General features: G+C 33.7%; 1 protein-coding gene across 1 annotated transcript; it reads right to left on the bottom strand.

Annotated features, from left to right (window-relative positions):
* Positions 1-10,669: 10,669 nt before the first annotated feature.
* On the bottom strand, positions 10,670-18,273 carry LOC129951229 (lachesin-like). The gene is made up of 4 exons (XM_056063296.1): positions 18,225-18,273; positions 11,473-11,823; positions 10,770-11,039; positions 10,670-10,728 (listed from the first exon to the last, which is right to left on the bottom strand). Exons 1-4 carry the CDS (start codon positions 18,271-18,273, stop codon positions 10,670-10,672), a joined length of 729 nt encoding a protein of 242 aa, XP_055919271.1.
* Between the last annotated feature and the right edge of the window lie 9,173 nt (positions 18,274-27,446).

Raw genomic sequence — 27,446 nt, 5'->3', positions numbered from 1 at the left:
GAAAATATTGTTTTCGATATTCAGTAATTTTTATATAAAAATCCAACAGTCCGGTTTTTCATAAAAATTAAATCTACAAAAAATAGTACGCAATTTTTTTTTAAATTGATACTAGTACTTATAGACAAACTTTTAAGCAAGACAAATCGACAGAGGGGATGGGATGTTATCAGTGTGGGTCGCATCCCAGCTTCTTTTTTGTTTTATGAACAGAAAATTTTTTTTTACTTCCTAAAACTTTGTTGCCAAAATTACCAGTTTCAACTGATTACTTGACCAAGAACATATTATGAATCTAGCCCTATTCCAAAAACTTTGCAAAAATTCATCAAACTTTGACCAATGCACGATTTAAGGGTATAAGTTATATAGTTAAGTTGCAAAAGTAAGGATTTGTTATTGTAATAAGTAATTTAACAACATTCACCAAAAAGTGGTTTGCTGTCAAAAACATGTACAATTTTTGTGCCTTTGGTAATGCTTTAAATTATTTTCATAAAAAACCTTGAATAAGAGATCGTCAATTTTATATTAGGTTGCTTTTAAATTCCTGCATTCGTAAAAAAATGTACATCAAACATGACATTACAATGGTAAAAAAGTAGAAAAACTATGTCCCCTATTTCCGTCCATCTGTCTGTCTGTACTGTCCCCTAAATCCGAAATTATTGTGCCGATTGAAATGAAGGTTTTTAGCCCATTAGTTTAAAGTGTTTTTTTTTATTTTCTTAATACGAAAAATAACAGCAGATCATATACAATTTTTTTGGTTTAAAATCGAAAATAGGATTTTTTCAAAAATGAATCGATTGAGTTTTTCAAAACTTTAGCTTATTTTTTTCTTAATTCAGTTTCTTTCTGGAAGAAAAACGTATTTTGGTATTCCTCCAGAAGGGTACCCCTCATTAAACCGTTATTTTGTTTTCAAATTTTCTTAAGAACTAAAGAATTGATTTCTATAATCTTCTCTTTTAGTCGATAGTCATATTTTCCAATTTATGATGATTTTTGATAATCGATTGTTTATTTTTTAAAAACTAATAATTTATTTACAAAACTTGATATATTAGATAAGGGTGAACAATTTTTAACGAAATGTAAATGTATACTTGAAAATTGCATATAAAAACTAATTTAAAAAACCCGCTCTAATGATTTTCGGAATAAAATTAAGTTAATCTAGGTTTTTTGAGAAATAAAATGGCATTTACATTTTGGATAAAAACTTATTTTGTGATACATTTTTAAATCTTAAAATATAGGAAATAATTTTCAACAGACTTTTTTAGAAGAAACTAGCAAGTTCTAGCTACTCATTTCTTTCAAAATTGATTTTCTGTTGAATAAAACTTTAAAGATCGTAAGAAATTAAAGAATTCTACTTTTTAAAGTTAATTTGCCTTAGATGTTCTAGAACACGAATTTCAAGAATATAAATGTTCAAAAAACAGCAAAAGTGAGACTTTTGTTAAACTAATGGCTAAAACACAATGCACTTTTTATACCTATTAACATAAAAGCTTTGAATCTCTTGAGAACTGAAGTGAAAAGAGATTCTGAAACGTGGAATTTGTGACTGCCATACAAACGTTTTTTCCCAACTTATTTGTTTACCTTATTTTTTTTGTAATTCAACAAAATTATGAACTTAAATTCTCCTATTTCCATAAATTCAAGAACCAAAAATTTGTCTCTTTACAATTTTTAAGTTTTAATATCAAAATATTTTCTAGCATCTGCTTTAATTTACCACTAAGCAGACTGACAACGAAGCCAGACAATTCTTGATATCATTTTTCTGGTATTTTGAATTTTTGTAGCGTTTTTCACATTAATAGAAATGGCAACAAAAAGGAATACAATGTTTTAGAAAAAAGCTAAGTTTCAAAATCAATTTCTCCGTGGTAGCAATAAAAACCCTCTAAACTATTGTGTTTTGCTCTTAAATATGGCATATTTAGAAAACTTTTGGAATCTTGGAATGCATTCATAATATGTAGAAAGTCGACCAAATTTAATAGTTAGAAAATAACTTGCTGGAAAACAGTGTTCTAAAATAATTTAATAACTAAATTTGTCACATTAGCCCTTGAAATGTGTACATTAAAGGTTAAGATACACATTATGTTATTTAAATTTTGTTAGCCTCTTTTACAGAACATTAAAGGACATTTTTAAGCGGAGAGTTAAAACTCGTGTATATGTTAAGCGTGTAACCTTGCGTCGATGTTCAAGTGACGTAAACGAGTTGATGATGTTAATGTCACCAATCATTTTAAAAGCTCTTTTTTGAATACTGTCCAAGAGGCTAAATGAGTTACTGGAATATCAGCCCAGGGATTCAATACAAAATTTATTAATCCAACGAAGAAGGGATTTGTCGATACCAAAAGCACGTATTTTCTTCCGTTCCTTAAGATATTTCTTAAGCTGATAATTAATCAGCGTTTCCATGACCTTAGAAAGAATGGACGTTAGTCGGTAATTTGTGGGAGAAGAAGATTTGCCTTTTTTTGGGATTGGCTGAACAACTGCAGTTTTCCAACTACTCGGAACGAGCCTAGAGGAATAGGATAGATAGAAAAGCCAGTGGTTTTGCTAGTGTGCAAGAAAACTTAAAAAAAGATTGGTCCCATAAAATCATTTACGCGTTAAAGAACTGGGGGAGTTATGACACTATCTGGTAAGGTGAAATTTTCGGCGAATTGCCTTGCAAAAAGTTGGATTTATCAATAGAGTAATCTTAAGGAGTGTCTTTGACAACAAGCGTAGGAACCGCGAAAGAGGAAGAATTCCTCATGTTTTTTACGAGTGACCAACAATTATTTCTGCCTTTGCCATTAAAGTGTTGGTAGGCACCTGATCTTATTCCCCTTCTTTCTTAAAGTGTTGCTGGGCACCTGATTGTATTCTCCTTCACTTCCATAGTATGGATAGGCTCTTGTGTCCATTCGCTTTAATATAACTAAGTTTCTTTAAGAAACCAAGTTCAAAGATCGTCAAATCCTCGTTTATATATTTAACTCTTATTCAAACCCCATAGAAAATGTATTGGGTATTGTAAAATGGACAGTTATACCAGTCCTTGTGAAAAACTGAACCGTTGTATATAATAAGAACTTCTCTTCAATGTGCAGCTTTGGTGGGTTTATTCTCGATTGGTTGTTAGAAAGTTATAGGACTAAAACAATTTCGAACCTCTTTTTTATCGATTCTTTAATGGAAAAAGCGAAATAACCAGTTGAATTCCTAACCCAAACGATTCAGCTTAGGGTCGGCAACTCTTAGAACCGAGACGACTTCTGAAACTTTCAAGACGTGATCGAGACGAGACTGTTGAATTTATTGTACCGAAATTTTCCGTTGAAACAAGTGACGAGAAAAAAGCTAGACCGAAAATGAGTCGTAAACAAGACTTAGTTATGCAAAACCGAGACCGATACCGAGACAAAACTAAAATTTTCATGAAACTGATTTTGAAAATACGTTTAAATAGAAGTTCTGATTTTAAATTCGATCTGCTCGGATCTTAAAAATACCTGTTTTTAACATTGTTTTTTAGATATTTTCAATTTCAAAAACTCAATTGAACTTTCTGTTTTTTTTGTTAAAAGATTTTAAATCTAGAATAAATGGATCAGCGCTTCTTTAAGATTTATATTTGAAACAGGTAAAATTTAAGAACTTATACAAATTTTTCAAATAATAAATTTGAATTTTGAAGAGTAAAATTAAAACTGTAGATTTTGAAAGCTGTCATAAATGTTATATGATGGGTTTTTCTCGAATTTGAAAAACTAATATCATGAAAACGTAAGAAGTTCTTTTTGGGAGTCGGACTTGAATTAAGTACTTGATATCTAACTAAAAAGAAATATAACTTTGGTTTCAGTGGTTTAATTTTATGTCTACAACTGTACTTATATCATCATATCAATAGAGGTGTTGTTGGGTGTAAATATATAAAGGGTTGTGTGTATCCTTCTATTTCTAAAGATGTTTGTTCCAGTTGAAGAAATTTCCTTTCAATATTTGCCCAACACAAGGATTTCGAGGCAGTAAGAGAGTGGGTGTGAGTTCAAGGGGGGAAAGGGAGGGCAAGGTGATAGTATAGAATATTTTTTATCGTTTTTTGTCAGCATTTGAACTTTGTCGAAGTGCAAGGATATATATTTATTTCAGGGGAAAGACGGGAGGGATGCTTTCTTCTTCTTCTCATTTGATAGAAAATAAAAGGGTTCCCCTATAAATCGGTCGTCGTCGGTCTTCGGGACGAATATATTTCAGGATAAGTGCGATAGAAGGAAAATTGCTGATTTCATCAGTTTGAATCTGCTCTCCGTGTGTATTGTTATATGGTTCTCATCAAAACGGAACGGAACCGTACCTATCCCCATTCTCATTTTGCTTCCTCGTCTCGTTTTGTATTAATTCAAGGATTCGTCGTCCTTGCTATCTTCTACGTTGTCGTAGGTATGGCTGGGAAGGCAGGCGGTGTGTCGGGCGGTCTTGTCTATTTTATTGTTGCACCATTATTATGCTGGGCGCTCTGGTGATGATGAGAATGATGATGATATTGCTTTTTTTTACGAGATTCTGTGTCATAAAGGATATCGTGTTTACTATTGCAAGCGGGTCTCTCACGTCTCTTTCTCACTTATTTTTTTTAACTTTTTTTTGACGTTTTGTTGTTGTTTTTGTTTTTATCTTTCTGTCTGTCTGTGTGTCTGTATGTCTGTTTGTCTCTTGCTCTTCTCTTGGGAGAAGTTTGTGTCCTGTTTTATTTTTGTATTATTAAAAATCTTTTATTGTCATAATCTTACTACGTTTTGTGTCGTTCCAGAGGGTCCTGAATCCTGATATGACTTTGGCACATGCACAAGCAAGGCAAGGCAAGGCGAGAGAAAAACATTTAAATTATGATTATTTTTGTATCGTTATTTTTATTTTGTACTCTCGTCCTGATGTCTCTGAATATGAATATACTAAAACCTGATTCGTATCCTTTTTTGTGTCATTTATGTCGTTAATTCTACATACATATCCTTGCACAGGAGTAACTGATGTTAACTGTATATCACATATACAGCTGAGATTGCAATTTGTTTTGTTGAGTATTTCCTTACAGTATTTATTTTTATTTTTTTTTTACTTAAGTTTGATGCCTGTCCTTGGGATGAAGGGAAAAATTTGTATATTTTTTAGTTGTTGTTGTTGTTGTTGTAGAAATTTGCTTACTAGGGGCTTTTTGACATGTCAGCTGGTGTCATGATTATGTTCAAATGTTGTGAAGGTTGTATTTCGATTAGATTTTGTATTTTCTTTTTTTATTTGGTATAGATTTTCATTCATACGAATTTGCGAAAATATTTGTATGAAGGGAAACTCTTTTCAACATCAGAGAAAGAGAGTTGAGTCCTTATAGCGGGTGATGTTTTGATGTAATGAGACCGTAGTGAACGGGAATCATGCGGATGACATCTATCGAGGGGGAAATATGTGAATTGCTACTATATTTTATTTGAAAGATTGATTTGAAATGGATTTGATTACTTCTTTTTTGTTTTTTTATAGATTTTTTGAACTTTTTTGAAATTTTCATTGAGGGGAAAGCCATCTTTACATTTTACATATTCTACAAGAATGTTGCATTAGTATTTTTTTTCTTTTTAAATTTAAATGCAAATTGAAAGGAAGACACTAAAATAGTATAAAAGATCTGAAACATGGACAAAATGAGATTCCTTAGAAAAAAATTAAATAAATTGTTTTTCCAAGTCCTTAATTCAGTTTTAAATTTTAAGAAAAATTCACAAGAACACTAAATTGTTCAAAAGTTTCAACCAAACCGACTTCAGAACAGTAAAACTCACAAATGTAAGAGAAGAACTAACTTATTTTAAATATGTTTTCCAAATTGTATTTATTTCTACGAATTTTCAGTGAACCAAGTCAATCTTAGTTAATTGAAAACCTCGAATACCTCATATATGTACATGTATCATACTTCATTAGAAAGAGGAAAATATTCGACTTACATAACTTAATTTGGCATTTTTATTGTAGTTTTTGAACCCCCCTTTTTTACCACGAACTCTTAAGTTTATAAATTGGGTTTTTTGGAAACTAGTTTCAAAATAGATTCAACTTTTAAGTTTTCCAGAAACTTTATTTGAATAAGTTATTATTATTCAAGCACTATTTTTATTTGATTAACATCTATTTCAAATTTATGAAAAATTTAAAAATCAAAGCAGTTTTAAATCTAGTTCTGCCTTTAAACTAGTTTTTTAAAAACTTTTCTTGATTATAAGTTTTGATCACTAAATTGAGTTATTAAAAGCTTTTCCAAATTTGTTTCGTGTACAAAATTCTAACTTAAAAAATTAAAAAATATGTAAGTTACTTGTGAAGCTTTGAGTGGTGTTTCGATTTTGGCTGATTTAAGGCTACTAGTTTTGAATCCATTGAATACCAGGAAATTTTTTGTTGAATTCTCTATGTTAATACCCATTTTTCTATTTTTAATAGCAATAAGCTAAAGAACGAAAAAAATATTGACATGTAAGAAATTATTATTTTTGCTAAAAACGGTAAGGAAAAAAGTAATTGTGGACAAAAGTAGATCTCATCTTTTTTAGGATATAAAATATTGGAACGTAGGACGGGTTTGGTTAATCAAAAGAAATGAATGCATTAGTCTACTTAACATCGCTTCTTAAGCTCATCGTCAACAATCTGACAGATCCTTATCAGTATGGTTTAAGACCAAGAAAGTCTACAGTCAATCAAATATTACATTACCTCAGATCGTGGAAAAAACCCAAGAACATCAAATCGACACCCACCATCGTTTTCATCGATTTCAAGGCCGCATATGCAGCATCTACAGGGACGAGATGTAAAAAGCCAAGTTAAGTTTTGGAATTAATGTCAAAATCGTCCATTTGTGTAGGATAACCATGGAGAGCTCGCACTGTTCCATAAATGTTGGAAACAATTTTTCGATGTCAAAAACGGTTTTAGTATGTCTGTGATGCGATTTCTTTAACATCGTTTTTTTTAAGAATAGTGCAGAGCTCCCACGTCAACGCTTGTTTATTTATTGAATTCGATAAACAAACTAACGTTAGAACTTAGGACTAATATTACATTAAGATTTCCATTTACAGATTTACAATGCGCTTTAAGCAATTTGCAAGTGTAGTTCCCGTGGCATGATGGTTAGTGTGTAGGACTGTCATGCAAGGGGTCTTGGGTTCAATCCCTGCCTGTGCCACCTTAGTTTAAAAAAATAATTTTCGCTGGTATTGCCTCTTGCGAGAAATTGACAATTCCTTTAAGAGTAATTCTTGTCATGAAAAAGTGTTTTCTCAAATTAGCCGTTCGGATTCGGCCTAAAATTGTAGGTCCCTTCCATTCCTGACAACAGTACTCGCACACAATAATGGTTGCGAGTTGTAAGTAACTAGGCCCTGGTTCACAACGGACTGTTGCGCCACCCAATTTATTTAATTAAGTAATTTTAAAAAAAAGGCTAAACTGAAGTATTGAACAAAATTACTTTAAACGTTTTACTTTTAAAATCATCGCTTACAAAATATACCAAAAAGTAATATTTGTAAACTGAAATCAATTGGTTGAGGGAACTTGTCTTCTTATAATTGAACGGCTATAAATATAGTTTAATTGTTCCAAAATTGATGGTGAAATGACTGACCCATTGATTAATTTTTTAATAAAGCACAGCTCAATGTACTCTCTGTGTTTAGAAAGCGATGGAAGATTTATGAGTGTGAGCCTATGATTGTACGGCGAAAGTTCGAGCCTATTGGATCATGGGAAGAAACGGAGGCAGAAGCGCATGAATCTTTTTTGTACTCCTTCTATTTTGTTTATATTCCTAAAAACTACGCTGTATGATCTATTATATAAGTATGACGAAACCCAACGAACTTGGGATTTAAGTTTGGAAGTTAATGTTTTATGGCACAATTTATCAAAGGCCTTACTGAAGTCTGTGAAGACACAGTGAACTTGTTTTCGTTTTTAAACGAATCTTAACAAAAAGAACTGAAATAAAAGAGGTTAGTAACTGTTGACTTATTTTAAACAAAACCATGTTGACTGTTACAAATTATAGACTTACAATTAAACGATATGACTTCTTCCAAAAGTCTCTCCAATTACTGACTAAAAAGGGTTCACGGTTAATGAGGGCAAAACAAAGTATTTGTTGCCATCAAGAAAGAACCTAAAATCCTTTGACGTCTCGGTCAGAACTTAACAATCGACAGACGTAACTTTGAGGTAGTTAAGGTCTTTGTCTACCTAACCTAGGCTCACTTGTGAATACAGAGAAAAAACCTCAGCGCTAATATTAAACGAAGAATTACTCTTGCTAACCGCTGTTTCTTTGGGCCCTCTTGCGGCAACAAAAGTGTCGCTACATAGGACCTTCATCGTCTTCCCTTCCGGATGAAAATATCTTGGGTCGTTTCGAGAGAAAAGTTCTTCGCGAGATCTACAATCACGTGGTGGAGAAGATGAAACGACAAGTCGGAAGGAAAAAAGTTCAACAGCTGGGATGGCTGGGTCACGTAGAGCACATGGAAAATAATGCTCCTGCTCAGAAAGTCGTCGAATCCACGCCCAAGGACAGCCTAGCAGAGGAAGGCCGTGGATTAGGTGGCGCGCACAAGTGGAAAGTAACCTCATCGAACTTGGAGTGGCGACATCTAGCTAGGGACGAAGTTTGCTGGGTGAGGCCCTAGTTCATACAAGACTGAAGCTCCACCTTAATTAAGGTAGTAAGTTGGTTTATCAAAATTGTTAAAAACCAGTGCCCCTCAGGGATACATTTTCAGTCCTTCACTTTTAAGATTATTAATTGTTCATTTTTATGAAATTTTCCATGTTATAGAATATTTTTTGAAGGTTCTACACAGAGGACCCTCTGTGGGTAAGTTTGTGCAAAAAGTTTGTCTAATTGATATGATAGTGTAAAAAATGCATGGTCCTCAATAGCTCAATATTTCGTTCACTAGTCTCAAAAGAATTCTCAACAAAAATCTCAACTTCTTCGATAACAAATTCCAAATTATTAAGCAATTGAAAGTGCATGACCTTACACGCTTTGTTATCGCTTCTCAGGTAAGGCCTTTGAGCAGCTTGAATTGGACAACAATTTTCAGAGAAAATTACTATCTATTTTCTGACGAGGCGCATTTTCATCTAAGTGGCTACATTAAGAAATAAAATTAATACACCTGAAGCTCGATTAAACCGCGTTTCATTCTCAAGAAGGCAGTGCATTTACAAAGATTGACAGTTTTGGTGCAAGTTGTGGTGTAATGGCTTTGGAAAATGTTTCCTCGAAAATCAGATACAAAGCATGTTAGCGACTTTTGTTTTGGTTTATGCAGTAAAAAGTGTTGTGACGTGACAAAAAGCATAACGTTTCCAAACCATCTTAGCAATTTAATTTGGCGATCTCGGAGCTGTGATTTGAATACTTTAAAATTGTTTTTGTATGGGAAATTGTTTAGGACTGAAGATATGTCAAAAAAGACACAAAAAAGGGATCTACACAACATTGATCTAAGTGTGGATATACCGTCATAAATTGTAAGTTCATCAACCCAACCTTAGCTAACAAATCCGGAAATGATCCAATCTCTAAAGAATTAGTTTATAACTTAAGACCATCGACAAGGGCTTATAAAATTGGAATTTCGGAATGGACTTTCGCCAAGATACAAATTTAACTTCGAAAAGTTTGTGTTACATGATTAATGGAAATGTAGAAATAAAACCACAATACTTTCAAAACGATTTTAGTTTTCTTAATTTGCTTGCATGTTAAAAGAAACTATTTCAAACGTTTTAGTGTTAAGCTTTGAAGAAAAAAAAAACTCAATCTAAATTTTGAGCCTCATTAAAAGGTTATAGCAGAATATATTTAATTAATTTTACCCGACAAACTTTCACCAAAAAACTTGAAGGTTCTGTTTAAAATTAAAGCTTCAATAAACATTTGACGGGCTTATAATTACCGTCAAAGATGATAAATTGAAATACAGTAATTAGTGTGTAAGCTTTCCTTAAAAAACACAAAATAAGAGGATGACCAATTTCAAAAATTACTAAATGTGCAACCACGATCAGAATGGTTACGAAAAATGTTAGACGAATTCAAAACCTAACTTTTGCTTATACAGAACTATTCATACAAATGAACATAAAACACGTAACCAAGGAAGTCTAGCATATCTGTGGTTAAAGAATATAAAACAAAAACTTAAGGTGCCCACCTTTTCTAATCGATTTACAAAATAGTCATCCATTTCGAGTTTGAATTCTTCCCAAAAACCTCAAAAATAAGTCAAAGACCCAAACATACACATTCGTACCTTGAGACTTACCCTTACCGTTGGTACATTTCTATACCACCGTACCGAAAAACCGACCTAGGTAGGGAGGGGGACCGAACTTAGTACATTTTCAATTCGATTTCAGATTGGAATTGTGGGATAGCCAAAACAGAAGAAAAACAAAGAAATGAAACAAGAGACACTCTTGAGTTCGTTTCTAAACCCCATTCAAAAATACATTTGACTATCGAACATTCCTAAAATCTACAAACATACGTCGTCGTCGGTCGTACATATCACCAACTGAGTGAGAGGGTAGTCCTCACCTTAACTCCTTCTCCTGTTCCTCTTAAAACTACAACAAAATTTAACAAATTGGAAAATAGTTTCACTTACACAATATGGTCAGCTGGATGTCCATGGAGACCCTTTCCTTGACACCGTTATCTGCTGAGCACTGATATATGCCGGCATGATGTCGGTCGACATTCTCCAAGATTAGTGTTGAACTATCCGAGAGATGTGTTGGCCCGGAGAAGACGTCCTTTTTAAACCAGAAAATCGTTGGCACCGGATTCCCAGATGCTTTGCATTCCAATGTTACCGTACTGCCCTTACGTGCTGTCACTTGTCCATTGTGTGGCAGGGCTCTTAAGGTGGGCGGTACTGTAGATGGAGGTGGTATTCGATGATAGTAGCATCAGCATAGGAAGATGGAGGTGGTTTTTTTATTCATTTTTAGAGAGTTCGGTTTTTGTGAGTTCGGTTTTTTTATTTTTGGTTGTTGTTTCGGTTCGTTTCACATCGTTCACAATCGAGGGTAATCCACCGGAAATGAAAATTTTAATACAAGAAAATATTTAAACAATTTTTCAATTCATCAGAGGGAAAGACAGCCAGGGGCTTAGGGCTTTTCGATTTTTTCTTTTGGAATAAGGGATTTTAAAATATATCCATAAACAATCTCCGGAAGGGCTTACTTAACGTTAAATATAATATAAAACATATAAAAAAGAAACATAAAATATATTCATTCAAGGATAATTTTCATATTCCTATATCAATCCTTAAACTTATATAACTCTCTTTCTCTGCTTACCTAAAATCTCAACTGTATGGACTTGGTCACGATTCTCTTGGTCTCCCAATTGGCAAATATAATCGCCGGCATCTTGAGTCTTTACACCATTTATCTGTAGATTATAGTCTCCGACAATTTTAAATCTAGAGTCCCGAGAGATTTTCAAATGTCCTGCAGTAAGGACAGACGATCCTTTTCGCCATAGTAAAACGAAGGAGCCGAGATTTTGAACTTTACATGGCAGTTCGATGGTCTCACCGACAATCACTTTGTAAAGATGGCCTCGGGAGAGGAATTTCGGTGCTATTGTTGGATTGTCATTGTCCGACGACGATGGTAAATGGAATGATCCCACAGGTTGATTGTGTGCTGAAATATAAAATGGAATAAAGAAAAAAGATAAAATAAAATCCAGAATAAAAACACATAAAATAAAACGAAATTGTAGACATGTTAACGAGGAGATGATCAAATAGATTTGAATATTGATTCGCTCTTCTACGAGTTCAGTGTTTTGTATTTTTTTTTTTATTTTGTTCGTTTAAAAAGAGATTTGTTTTGTAAATTGGATGGGAGGATATTTTTGTTTCATTATTGAGTTCAAGGATGTTGGAGGCACGACATATCTGAATGTGTTGGTGCAGTTTTTGTTGTGATTTTTTTTTTTCAAAGAGTCCTTTTTTAACTCGTAGATTTGACATTGTGCTTAGGGGGATATTTTAAATCTAGTTTAAATATTTTGTATATAATTTTAAACTTCAAGAGAACTTTCCGGAATTGTTTCAATGTTTCACCAGGTGTAACGTATTGTAAATATTTTAAGTAATTATAATTCCAGATATATTGTCCGACCATGAGCAGAATGTGTGTATTTTTATTAAGAAATAAATTTAACATAAACCATCAAAACAGAAAATTATTCGTTACAAATCGATAAATAATTGGCTTGCTATTTATGATGTAATCACCTAGACAATCAGCGAACAAGAATAATTTTCATCATATGTCTACATCTTGGCCAAAGTCAACAACAAATTTACTTGATTCAATATTTGATAGCCTTGTAATAATAATAAATATAAATATGAGTCTTTTTTTAACAGCATTCTTTAGGACTTGGATTCAGAGGCTCTTAGAGGGGGTCTAAAATGCCCGCCTAAAAAAACTATGTTTAATATTTAGTTTTTCTTAGTATGGTCCAATAAAAATATTATTTAAAATAATACTTAAACAAATATACTTCATAATATAAAAAAGTTCACTGTGGCGGATACGTACTTTTTATTTCATTTTTAATTTAATTTCATTTAATTTATTCGTGAATACTTAATAACTGTAAGATACAATATCTTATAAAATAGTTACAAGCTAATAATATAAATTGATAGAGCAAGCTAATAATTCAGTATCTAATATTATAATACACGATTGAAGCTAAGTAATGTGAAAAAAGAACAAGTTAGAGTATCAGAAATACACACATGTATACATTTGCAAAAAATAATTCAAGTATTTAAATGCTATGTGAAAAATGATCTTTAAGACCCTTTTTAATTCTTGTAGCGTTTTGGATTTCCATAATAGCGCGAGGAAGAGAGTTCCAGAGTCGGACTGAGTTTATAAAGAATTGACGTTCGGATGTTAAACATGAGAAGCGAGTATGAATCAATTGACGAGATCTACTAGAGGTAGGGAAATATATCTTGTCAAAACAGTATTGTGGTTGGTGTGTTAGCAGTACATCAGTGAATAGCAACAAACTACTAAGTTTAATGTAATTATCAAAGGTCATATCCAGCAGCAGGGTAGCAAAATTGGATACACGATCATAACAAAATCGAAGAAAGTAAGAGAGATCAAGAATCTTTTTGGAGATTACTATGCAGATGGAGATTAAGACCATTTAAGTGAGACCAGTTTGAAATAGTATCAAGCTGCTCATTGATATTAGTGGCACCATGCTCAATAAGTCCCAGGGGACAACTGAAATAAAGTTGAAAGTCGTCGGCGTACAGATGACAGGAACAGTTTTTGATTAGACCTGGAAGTTCATTTACATAGATACAGAATAGAAGAGGACCCAAAATCGAACCTTGAGAAACACCGGACGAAATAGGTAAAAAACTAGATGGACAGTCACCAATTTCAATTGCTTGTTTTCTGTTATACAAGTAAGAATAAACGAGCTTAGCAGAGCTTGCCGAAAAATTAAACTGCTGCATAAGTTTTTTACACAGAATTACGTGGTTGACAGTGTAAAAAGCCTTAGAAAAGTCGAGCAAGACGAAGAAAGTTACATCGGTCACGCAAAGTAGTGCTGTTGTACAGCTGTTCTACTTCCGAAAATCAGATTGTTATGGAGTGAGCAAAGAGTTTGCTGTAAGGTAAGCGTTGATTTGTCGCTGTAAAATTCTCCCAAAGTCTTTAGTCAAATAGGGTAGAATTGAGTTAGGTCTATATTCAGATCCTTTAGAATTTTTAGGAAGTGGTATGATTTTTGCTGACTTCCAAATGTCCAGAAGAACTCCAGACATCAAAATAGTATTAAATGCGTATGTAATGTAAGGCAATAAAATTGGCAAGATTATTTTTAAAAATTTGGGGTTAATATTGTCCAGACCGACAGCACTTGACTTAACTGAAAGCAGACTTTCAACAACATCGGCAGCATCCACCGAACAAAAACTGAAACAAGAGTGATCTAAATGTTCCCTAAATAAAATGATATCAGAGAAAGTCGAACGGTTGATGGAACTGAGATGAAAGTTTTATTAAGTGAGTTTACATCAACATCGTTAGTAGGCATATTTCTTGCCTTATAAATACCAACATTTTGCAAGTTCCTCCACAATTTAGGTCCGTTTAATGATGAACTCAGTTGATTAGACAAAATTTGAGATTTGGCTAAACGGATTTCAGCTGTGACTTTGTTTCGTAGTGATCAAAACATGCGTCGCAATTCGGTCAACCGATATCGCTTCCAGTTGTTATATGCATTATCTCGTTGTTGCATCAACAGTCTAATATTTGCGTGAACCATGGTTTATCATTAGAATTTAGAGTTTTTGTTTTCAAAGGAACATGAGTATCGAAAAGGGTTTGGATATTATTTGTTAAGCATTGCCATTGTTCGTTAGTGGAATGCATAGAAAATATACCCTCCCAATTGATGAGTCTAGTATGATCTTCAAGATACTGAAAGTTAACACTTTTGAAGTCACGGTATGATATTTTTTTGTCACAATATTCGAGATTAAATTTGATTGTTAAAAAAATTAAGTCATGTTTTGAAAAGGCAGGTACGGAAAGTTGATCATACAAGGCTACATCGTCTATGTCACTTACAAGAAACAAGTCAAGCAGAGTTGCCCTACTATCAAAAAAATGAGTTGGATTAGTGGTGTTAATTGGACTTATACTGAGCGATCGCATGCTATCAGTCAAAGTATTGGTATTCAACAAGTTGCAATTGAAGTCTCCGCATAATACAATATTACTGAAACCCAACGAGACTTCTTCTATAACTGACAAAAGAGATGAAAAGTCTATGTACCTATTTGGCCTATAAATAACCCCTAAAAGTAGACTACTGTCACTGCCCAGAAGATCAATGAACATATATTCAAGATTGCTACCTGCGTCGGACGTAAACTTAAGTTTGCATTTGATAACAGATTTAACAAATATTGCCACACCACCCGCAACACGATCAAGTCTATTTAACCGAAAAGTACGATAGCCCTCTAATCTGCACAATTCGTCACTTACTTCATTTCTCAACCATGTTTCGGTGACACAAACGACATCAACATCAGAATTAAGAAAGAGATCACGTGTGAAGTTTCCTGACTCTTCAGTATAGGTTACGGAGATTAGCACTCTTCGTAAATGGACACCATCCCGGTACAGAAACTGAAATTACGTCTCGGATAATTAATTCGAAGTTCCAACGGAACAACAATAGCCCCCGAATTCAAAATTGCCAGACTAAAGGATCCTACGACATGGAGCAATTTAGGGACCACCTGTCACACAAAATGAGAACAATCATCAGCACAGTACATGCCGACATAGAACACCATTAGAATGCTGTGAAAAATGTTTTCATTTCAGGTGCTGACAGAGTAGTCGGTCGGAAAAAAGGAAGAAACAACGCTTGGCTTTCAGAAGAAGCCAAGGGTTCGAATAACTGCTGCACAAGAGAAAGCAAGAAACGAGCTAGAGTCCTCGTATCGCATGAAAAAGAGAGAGGTTCACCGCAGTGTCCGCTGCGACAAGCGTAAGTACATCAACACAATGGGGCAAGAATCGGAAGATGCTGCAAACAAGTCCGATAGCGGGACTGTTTGTAGAATAACCAAAGAGCTGACCGGTACACACAGCTCAAAGCAACACCAGGTGAAAGAAGTAGACGGTACTGTGATAAGTTCGGTGGATGAACAAGTCAGAAGGTGGAAAGAACACTTTTCCTCGGTTTTAAACCGAGTGTTTGCAAAAAAGGTGCAGCCGATAAATTCTGAAGCACCTAAATAAACTAATCTCCGAATCCGCACCGCACCTCCCAGTAAAGATGAGATCGTTGCGGCAATTAAGGCACTTAAGAACAACAAAGCGGTATGACTTGATGGAATTCCCGCAGAGCTTTTACAAGCAGCGTCAACGCCATCAAGCGAGCTGCTTCATCCGCTAATAAAAGAAGCCTGGATGACTTTGAGATCCGAAACGGAGTCAGACAGGCCTGTATTCTGTCGCCAATATTGTTTTTCTTGGTGATAAGCGATGCTTGTCTCCATCTATATCTCCAAAAGCAAAAGTGGCGTTCGGTATGTTGTCAAAAATTTGGAGGAATAAATAACAAAGCTACGACTGTTTCGCACAAATGTCGAATCTGTGCTTCTTTATGGGTGCAGCACTTGGAAGGTTACTTCAGCCATAACAAGAGAAAGCTGCAAACCTTCAGGAATAGATGTCTTCGTAACATCCTAAGGATTTTCTTACCAAACCATATTTGAAATGAGGTCCTTCATAGAAGGACAGGTCAGGAACCTATAGAATCTATAATACGAAGACGTATGTAGCAATGGATTGGACATACTCTTCGAAAAGGTAACTACTGTATTACAGGCTAAGCAATGCAGTGAACTCCGCTCACACAAGCTGGACGACCAAAAAGCACTTGGTGCAGTACAGTCGAGGTAGAATCAGCGTCACTTGGCAAGAGTTAGAGGGAACTGAAACACATTTCCAGAAACCGTACACGATGGAGCATAGGTGTAGTAAAGGCTTTACGCCGCTTAAGGGGACTTTACAGGTTTGAGGACCTTAAAAAAAATCAGAAAAATAAAGTCCTCTCACGTCATTGTAGAAGAACTTCCTGACCATAAATAGTAAAATTGGTGGACAAATTTGAGCTTTTGCAAAAGTTAGTGCTGTGAAAAATCGAAGCCAAGTGTTTTCCCTAAGAAAAACTGAAAATATTGGTTCTTTAGCCTATACTGTTGACGAAAATCCATGTAAGTCGATTCCTTGTCGATTTTTGGAATGAGGTATTCCACAAATGACTTTGCATAAATACTTTCGGAAAAAAAACATTTTACGGTAAAAAAATGAATTTTGCAACAAAAAGAGATTAAAAAAAAATGGAAATCAGACAAAGACTAATATTGTACCTACATAAAAGTGCAAACAATCTTCTCCACGACGTCATTAAATTTGCAGAAACTTTACTGAAAAAACCCAATTCTTGACTCTATATTGGAATTCTTTTAGCAAACAAAAACACTATTATTTGCTTCATGATCGATGACTTTAGGTTAACCTTTATTCAAGTGCTATGAATGAAGATCAAACTGGAGTCTGAAAATTTATTTATTTTACAGGCTTATAAACCTGCGAGTTCTATTACCGACGTTTGTGAGAAATTGAATGACTGCGTAGAGAGTATCTATGTTCTCTTGAAACTTGAATCGACAAGTTGATTGTATATTTAGAGATTTAAGTAAAGTAAGATTTAAGTAAAGCCTTTGACAAGTTGTGTCACAATACAAAAGTTGTAAAGCTGAAGAATTAAGGTTTTAACATCAACTTTTCAAATTGGATCTCATTTAATTTAAAATTAGAATTTGTAGTATTGTATTTTGAAATGAGTATTTGGACCAATTTGTTCCTAATTTTGGCGTCCCTCAGGGAAGCCATATAGGTCCAATTTTATTTATTTTATTTATAAATGACATATTTTCGATCATAAAAATTCATCCTTCCATATTTACGCTGATGACATTAAGCTTTTCAAAAGTACAAAATCAATTTCAAGAAGACTTGTCAGTATTTAGAAAATTAGGCCATACAAATTGTCTCCTATTAAATATTGACAAGTATGAAAGAATGGGTTCTTTTTGATTTTAATTATACGTTTGATACATGAGACAGTACGAAGAGACAGTCCCCTGAAAAAAGCTAGGTGGCGCAGGCAGGGATTGAACACAAGACGCCTTGCATGACAGTCCAACGCACTAACCATCAAGCAACGGATACTACCGTTAAGACCTTTAGCTTTTTTTATTTGGGGCTATGTGAGCAATATAAGATCTATGCCAATGCTCCACAATTGATTTCAGACTTCTAAAGGGGGAAATTTGTGAATATATAATGGATATACATATGTATACAAACGCAAATGTGCGAATTGGTCCTTGACAATCTAGTGAAAGGTTAAGTTCTGTAAAAGGTCCAATTCTGTATAAAGAGCCAGCTTTGAAAGCTACAGTTACTTTGAACTGGAATTGGTACCGAATAGAAATGCAAATTTTTTGAGTCCATTATCTCAATATTTTTAGTTTCAAAATCTCTTTCATTGAGTTTCACTTAAGTCTGTATTACTACAGGTTAAAGTTTTAGCTTATTGTATATATTTTTATTTTTTTAGTCAACTTACAAAGAAGTATAATAATTCTTACAAAAAAACAAAATTTTCTGTTTTGTTTTTTGAGTCTTAGCAAAAAATTACTTTAAATAATTGTTGTTAGTTTTGAACTTAATTCAACAATTTTAACACAATAATATTTGTGGTTTTTGGTAAAAAGTGCAAAAACTAGCTTAAACCCCTAAGTTGATGAAATATTATTTATTGTTTATAAAAAAAATATATATTTCGCTGTATTTGTTGGGAGGTGTTTTTTGGACAGAATTGCGGTTAGTCTTGTTAAAATATGTTTGGATATCATTTTAAATATACAAAAATTATTACTGTACCTTTTTTCCTTTAAATAAATAAAACACATCTCTTAGATCCTTTGAAAAATTATCCTTAAAAAAATTAAATTACGACACCCTAAGCAAAACTAAACCCTTTTGCTTTCACAAAAAAGTAAAACCTAACCTAACATGTAAATTCTTAAACAAACTCTCTCTCTCTCTGTCCATAAGGTCCATAAGCTCGACACGTTTTTCATTTTAACAATAATAATTCATCACTATAATCCCAAAAAACTTTCTCTCTCTTTCTGTCTTTTTAGTTGACCAATGAATTCAGAAACCTAAAGAATTTAAAATCCAAATGTACAAAACCACTTCATTCATCAAATACAAATTATGTTGATATTGTACTACATTCCTTGTCCTTCCATTTTTGCTTCTTTTTTTTTTAAATAGGATAAATACCTAAAAAACAAATTAGACTCAAACCAAACATAGAAATGGACAACATAAAAATAAACAAAAAAGAAACAAACATTACTAAAAGCAACAAATAAATTGACACAAAAAGAAACTCTTGATTAAACAAAAAAAGGAAGCAGAAAAAATAACAAGGATAACCACAACAACTCAGAAATAGGTACATACAAACAAAAAAAGGACGAAAATGAAAAGAAACCAGGGAGAGCTCTAGATCAACAAAAAACCCAGGATGAATCATCATCAACTGTCATAGGGATCAAATTTTCCCTTATTCCTTCTCTCTCTCTCTCTCTTTACGTTATTTGTCGCTTTCTTTCCTTTTCTCTTTTGAAGGAAAAAGGACGAAAAAAAAACAACAGAGAATTACCGAAGCATAAAATGATTTAAATTAATTACACAGCACCAGGACATCAAATATTATGAAAATCCTTTATTTTAATTCAAACATTGCCACTAGTGCCACGCCACGCCACGCTACACCACCATCCTCAACCTACTCTCTACCACCCAACACCTATAAACAAAATGAGTGCGGTGATGTGGAGGCAGAGGTTGTGTGTATTTAGAAGGTGTACCTAAAATGTTAACTGTATACTCTTTTTAATATTATGATGTCCTGGAATATCAGCTGACTCATTCCATTTTCCTCCACCTACCTAATGGGATCGGGATGCCCACTCAACTGTTATTGTCTTGGAATATAAATGGTGTGCAAAGTATCCGATTATCATAACGTAACATGCGGTTTTGGAAGTGGAAGAAGAAAAAGGATATACACAGAGAGATAGATATAATGAGAGGTCCTGACGTAAAGCAACAAAGAAAAAATAAAGTAAAAACCTAATGAAAAACAAAAAAGAAAAACCAAAAGCTTACCAATGCCAACTATGTATATACCTTCATATATTTTCGCTTTACTAAATCTACATACGCCTTGAACCCATCCACCATTAAAAAAAGGGACAAAACTGTTTACTGCGAGAGATGTAATTAATTAACACCTCACCGCTAACACCAGGGATTTTTCCCTTGCCCTGGGTTCTGCCTTTGACTCATCCTCATATAAACCATCACCATGAGTGGGTAGGTAGTCCAAGTTTGTTATTGCCTAGATAAGGACCTGGGTGTCCCCGAAAGCCCGAAAGGGTTTTGTACACACACACAATGTTTGTGAGCCAATCCTTTGCTTGTCCTTGTCACCCAGGGCTCCAATTGCTTTAGCCCATCCGGTTTGGTCTTGGTCGTTGGTTGTCGTGGACATGAAAAAAATATCAAGCAACGTCGTCGTCCTCGTCGGTCGGTCGTCCTTTTTGCAAAATAAAAATAAAAGGAGTGTAGGTTGATAGTGGATAGTAATGTTAAGCCCCCGAATTTTCCCATTTCTCCATTTCCCATTACCTTTGCTTCTTTTCTCACGCCCTGGCCCGCACCCGCACCCATCTGCCTCCTTTTTCTCCTCGTTATCAACAGTTAAACCTTTTTTTTACCACTCGCATTTGTAACAACGACACGACGACCATCAGCTTTTGAAATGAGAAAATAAAATGAAACAAAACACGAAACGACAAAAAAAGGATAATAAAGGATCAACCAAAAGTTTAGGGCGAACAGCCCAAGAGCAAAAGAACCGAACAACCGAAGAGCCAAAGAGCCGAAGAGCTCTTCCAAGGAATTAACTCTTTCATGGATATTGATAATTTACGCCAGCTGATGCCGCACCATATCGCATTTAGCTCAACGAAAATCGTCCTTTATTTTCTTATTTTTTCAAGGGCTGAAGACTGCGGATTGGAGCAAGGGAAGGGAAAGAAAGGTACTAGGTATAGGTATAAGGTATCTATATAGCTTTTGTCGTCATCGTATAGTATACTAGCTATTATCCTGTGCTCAATTTGATTGCTGTAGAAATGTCCTTTAGGGCATCACAGCAATTGTCATAAAATAAACGCCATAAGATACAAACTGACACAATAGGATGGGAGCCTCACAAACTCCGCAATTCGAACTCGAAGTCGATTGATTTTTTTTGCTGTTGGTTCGGTTCGTTTTATTTTATTTAGTGTCGCTTCAGTATGTTAACGCGAGTCCTTTTGGCAAGGATATACGAGTTGAGTATGTAGGTTGTACGAGCGACTTCGTATGCTATGCATACGTTTGCGTTTGACATAATATTATGGTGGTGATGGTAATGGGGATGGTGATGGTGATGGCGGTACACACAAAAAGACGCAAAAAGCTGTAATGTTTATTTCATTTGGCCTTAATGAAAGTTAAGGAAACACACAGAGCTTAAGAGACCTTATACATACATTCTTCTGCTTCTTCTTTGTCTACGGAGGTGTAGCATGTATAATATATAGGATTTACGAGTGAGCGAGAGAGTGTGAGGTGGGAAGACGGGAAGTAGGATGGGAAAAAAGGAACTTATCTTCGGAATAGTGCTAAATGACTTTGCCTTAACTGTCTTCCCGGCCTTTTTATTACTATTATTTTATCCTCTGCCGAAAAACAAATAGAATATAAAAGTGGGATATATGCTTTGCCAAATTCGTTAAGGCGATATTGACAAACGCACATAGGCTTTAACTTTAACTTTGACTGCGACTTCGACATAGACATCTGCCTCGACTCAACTCAAATCAACTTGACTCGACTTCAATTCAACTTAATGATTCTAAATAATCATTAAGGGATGATCTTCATGGCGGTATTGGTGGTGGTTGAAATGATGGTGGTGTTTGTAGGTATTAGATTGATATGGCAAAGGTTAAATGGCTCAAAAGGATGTTGATGAATTTCTTAGAAAAATAAAAGACGACGACTACTAAGGAGAAGAAGACGAAGTAGAAGATGCGGAAAAGCTTAGTGGTTGTTAATTTGTTTTTCTATATCATGATGATGGTGTGCTGTAGGCCATTTAAACGTTAGTTTTTGAATTTGTTTTCGTTTTTGTTTTTATCTACGCGTGGGGATGTATTTATTTTCTTCTTTCTATTTTGTTGCTGTCTTCTATTTTTGTATTTTAAGAGAATTCATTTGCAAAATGAGAATTGAGGGATTACATGCAACCATCGCATCAGTGGCAGAAAAGAGACTGAAGAACAAGAAAAAGGAAGCTAGAAATTAAGGATTTAGAGATTTTGTTTTGAATCCAATTGATATTAGTATAAATCAGATTGCGGGGTGGGGTATAAAAAGGAAAGGAACAAATTTAAGGCATTTAATGGGAGAATGGGGTTAGGAGTCCATTTTAAAAGTCGTTAATCAATTAGGTTAAATTGGTATGTACTGCGATGATTTTTTCTAAGCGTGTCTTGTATAGTTTAAAATACTGAGAAGGATTATAAAGAGCAAGATTAAGGATAAAGCGAATAGACAAATTAATTCTAGAAATTACATCAGCAAATAACTATATGACCTATATATATGGTTTTGTCAAATAATATTTGTCGACAATACGGTCATGTTTCTTAATATTCAAATCACTCTATCACGTCAGTTTTTTGAGATAATACTTTTTGAAATTGAAGAACGACGCTTGTAAATTATCGAATCTCGTTATCTAAATGTGCCCTCTTCAAAAGTTGTTAGATTTCACTTGTCGTACATAAATCTTAATGAAAGTTGAACCAGGAATACCAAAAATGGTTCTTCGCAGAAAAACTGAAATCTTTAATGAGGTGTATTTTAAAAACCTTATGTGATAGAAAGATTATTAAGTGATATTCAAATTCAAGAAAACTTTAATCCTTTTAAAAAGTATTTTTGTTTGTAGGGAAAAAAAACTTAATTCTGTCGATCACTTTAATGGAAATATTAAATTAATTGTATTGAAACATTTTTGCCATATTTGTCCTTTTCAAAAAATTAAACCAAAAAGATAGGATAAGTGTTAAAGATGAAAGCAACCTGAGCAAGTTGGGTTAAAAATTAATGTTGCAATATTTAATTCAAACCCAAAATATATTTTTGGGTTTCCCTTTATTGATAGCAGTTTTTTTTTTATATAAAATGCCATATGATCAAAATAAAAAGGATATTTGGCTTTAAATAAAGAATACTCTTAGATGAAGCTGTATTTGACCCATTAACGCAACTCAAATGCATACTTATGTGCACCAAAAAAGATCTGATAATCCAAGATTGGCCTTTAAGTGGTTTCTTTTCAAATGATAGGGTGTTTATACCCTGATAGCTGTTGTCCGATTGAAAGAAATGAGACGTTTTACATCAGAATACAGGTAAGCTTCGTCCCAAAACATCATTAACGCTCTCAAGAACAGAAGAACTAATGAACCTTTCCAGTAGCGTCGAATTAACAACAAACTGTACTGCAAGCAAATTGGTTTTATCAATCGAGCTTACATGGGGAGTTTCATTGTGGACGAGCGTTGGAACCGAGGATGACGTAGTGTTTCGTACTTTTTTTACAAATGACCATACATTTTTACTTCCTTTGAGACATTTTAGTACTTTTTGGCTTAATTTTTGATCATGCAAAAATTTGGTTCGTCGAATATGACCATTACAGGTCTTTCTAGCTTGTTTGATTTTATATCGGTTTTCCTCAGCCGTGTTGGCTTTATAACAACATAAACTTACATCTCTTAACCTAAATACCTTTTTACAGCTCGTATGAATTCTTTTTTCACATTCCACAAAGAATTAACTTTGTAACCATATCTGCGCTGGAATCTACCTCACTATCGAGGAAGCATAGTGACCAGTAAAAGTTCCTGAAAAATAAATTGAGACCGTCCGACCGCTTTCTCATATTGCCAAACGGTTCTAGTAGGAGTTTTTTTCTTAAACTGGGACCAATATTCAAGAATTGGCCTCACTTCGCTGTTGTAAAGTGTATTAAAGCCAATTTTCAATAGTTGCCATTATTTCACTTAAATACAGTGAATTCATTGGTTTTATTTCACTTTTAAAAATATGGTTCGAATACACTCAACCTCGTAACTACCCCAAAATACTATAGTGTGCCCAAGCAGGGGAAGTTGCATAACCTTACATAAAAATAGGTTGGTCTTATCTCACATTATAATTTAGACTTATTTCACTTTGTCAAAGTGGAATATGACTAATTTCGGAAAAGTTTTAAAGTTTGTCTTATTTCACTTGGCCTTATTTTACGGCACCGGCTTAACGACTCTCAATAAGTTTTTATGTGGCTATGTTAGGTAACTGATTTATGCTGAGAAACAAGAAACTCCAAAAGATATTGCCATACAGACAGAATTGTTGAAAAAAATGATTAAAAACTGCACGTACTAATCAAATTGACTGTGCGTAACTCGTAGCTGCCGAAAATAATAGTTAAAAAGAGGCTGGGATGCGACCCACACTGATAACTTCCCATCCCATCTGTCGATATGTCTTGTTTAAAAGTTTGTCTATATGTACTAGTATCAATTTTACCAAATTTGCGTACTATTTTTTATAGATTTTATTTTTTATGAAAAACGGACTGTTGGATTTTTATATAAAAATCACTGAATATCGAAAACAATATTTTCTGTAAAATAAAATAAGTTTGAAGCCAATATTTTTAATCATATGTTAGTCGTTAAATTTAGGAGGTGACAATTTTTTTTTTTCAGTTTTTTTGATTTAGAAAAAAAAAACCGTTAGATAGATTTTTTAAAAAAAATATATTTCTTTTCGATCACGTTACAGTATATTATATAAAATTAAATTCAAGTCTCTAGCGTTCTTGGTTCGTAAGATATTTAGGGTTAACCAAAATTTTCACTTTTTTTTTAAACTGCTATGGTAAAAAAACCACCCACGCAATTTTCTTGAGAGCCCTTTTTGCATCTTTCTGCCTTATTATATGACGATTTTTGGAGAACGAAAACAACGTCGCGAACGTACGTACGTACGAACGGACGTACACACGCACGCACAGACATCTTTCTTAAAATCTTTTATTTCGACTCTAGGGACCTTGAAACGTCTAGAAATGTCAAAATTTTCAACTTGACAAATCGGACCCATTACAATAACTTCCTATGGAAAGTTAAAAATTAAATGCCATGAAATTATAAACCAGTTTTTATGAAAAATAATTCCTTTCAACAATTTTTAAGTTTTGTATTATTATTTAAAGTTCTTAAGATTTTTAAAAGTTGTAAGTCACTAGGTCCTAGTCCTCAATGGACTGTTGCGCCACCTAGTTTAATTTTATAATACCCTAAACTAACTTGTTTATGACCTTTACTTTTTCGAAAATAACCTAGAAAATAATATTTTATTTTACGAATTTAAATATCAGTATTATTGAAATCGTTGTGATGATACAGAAATATTCGAAATTCTTATAGGGAAAAACTTATTGGAACAACTTTAGAATAAAATGCAATTAATCCAGATCTTGAGTAACAAAATACGTCCAAAAAGTCTAATAAGTGTATGAAAATAGCTCATGTAGAATTGAAATTGTTAGTGAAAATTCGATAAACTCCTCAACGTTACGCGAACCTCACTACTTTTCCATTACTGAGGCCCTATGATCATTGATAAAAAACTGGAAGAAATTGAAGAAGTTATAAACAGTCCAAAATCAAAGAAGGCACCATTTATTGATCGAATTCCGTTTGAGTTTTATAGGAATTGAACAAAGGAGGTTACAAAATAGAATATAACCGAGTCTTTGAATTAACATATGTACTTCATGCATTAAGCAAAGTGATCCTTTTTCCCACTACATAAAAACTGCTATTACTAGGACCCAAAGAACTACAGAGACATATCCTTTCTAAATACTTCAACCAAACTGTAAATTTCAAGCCGAGTTTCGAAAAGGATATTCTACACTCGATCAGATTTTCTGTTAAACCAATATTGCCGAATATTATAAAAGCGATAAAAAGAATTTGTACGCATTCTTTATAAATTTTCAAGAATAAATGTTAAGAAAACATTTGAAAAATGATAATCTATAAAAAAAAGTTCATTTAACAATTGTCTCAAGGAGGGGGTTTGTTCGCAGAACAATATATTAACATGTGGTGTTAAATCGAGGCGATATGATCTTGATTCGACTCGATTCCGGTCCGTGGAGGAGTTGGTGTTGCAGATAATGTATTATGGTCTGTTTATTTCCATGTTTGTGTACAAAAAATATAGATTTGTTTTAATCAAATTAAAAAAAATTGAACATGGAGTAAGTAGCATATTCTTACATGGTGCTGACCTATTTAGTTCTTCATTGTTTAAAGGGAGTCAAACTATCTCACTTGCACTACATAAGGAACATCGAACACCATTTGCATTTTAGAAAGTTCTGTGAAACTTAATCATTTTTAAATCTTCTTGTAAGGCGGAAACACCAACAAGATTTATTTAGTCTACACTGAGATAAACCTTTGGTGAAAACATAGCAAAACTTAATTATCTTTTCTATGGTTTTCTTTTTGTTGTAAAATAAGCCTAGTTAGTCCATTTTCATTGACATAACTTAATAATATGAACAGTAACAGATTGATTTTTTCCCCAATAAAAAACACATATTTCCAAATGCACAACTACTTAACGAACACAGTCATCTAGATACAAATGCATGCAATATCAATCGTAATAACATTTGAGAACGAAATCACACAAGATCCATTCGAGACTCGTATAAATGTCAAAAAGCCTTCCGTAGTAAGATTCTACTTTAACTTTTATCGGTAGTATTCATCCTTCGGATATAGTTTTTGTTATTCGTGTAAATTCCTACTATACTTTTGATAGATTTTTCAACAAAACATGGGTAATGGTAAAACGTAGAACTGTGTTGTTTCATCCTAAAAAAAAAATAATAAAAACAAAATTTAAACGGTGTTTTTTTTGTATCGAAAAGGAAGCTTAGCTAGAAAAGTGTGTAGAACTTTTTACCTATTTTTTAGTGGCACCCTTATTTTTAATAACTGCTTCCACTCTTCTCTATCGAATTAAAAAATTTGGCACATTTCTCCACGAGCATGGAATACTATTCATTTTGAATTTTTGACCACAACTGTTTAATTTTGGCTTTGGGTTCGGCTTATTTAGGTTTAGATCGGGGGATTGCGATGGCCACTCCAAAGGATTGTATTTGTTTGTGAGTGATTCGGATTTTATCCTTCTTGAACTCCCATCTAATTGACATCTTCTCTTCATTAATTGGAAGCGAAAAATTGGACCTTCTCCAGAGACTGAAAAGCGAGCCCCAAGTAAGTTCATTCCCAACACAGTGTTCATTGTCTCCTTTATGTATTCTGTTTTAAATTCTCTGTTTTTAAGCCTCCATACATACATTTTTCCATTTTAACCGCACAAATTGA

The sequence above is a fragment of the Eupeodes corollae genome, chromosome 1 (genome assembly GCF_945859685.1).
Source record: "Eupeodes corollae chromosome 1, idEupCoro1.1, whole genome shotgun sequence".
In the NCBI taxonomy this organism is placed as follows: Eukaryota; Metazoa; Arthropoda; class Insecta; order Diptera; family Syrphidae; genus Eupeodes; species Eupeodes corollae.
This window is presented reverse-complemented; position numbering and strand designations above follow the sequence as displayed.

Bases quoted from the DNA above. Each gene is read 5' to 3' on its own strand.
- LOC129951229 (XM_056063296.1), bottom strand. From the start codon at position 18,273: ATGGACTCAAAAAATTTGCATTTCTATTCGGTACCAATTCCAGTTCAA. The intron at 11,824-18,224 runs GTAACTGTAGCT...TTTATATTTCAG, and splicing joins GGTACCAATTCCAGTTCAAA to CACACAATCAACCTGTGGGA. The intron at 11,040-11,472 runs GTAAGCAGAGAA...CTCCATCTACAG, and splicing joins CCATACAGTTGAGATTTTAG to TACCGCCCACCTTAAGAGCC.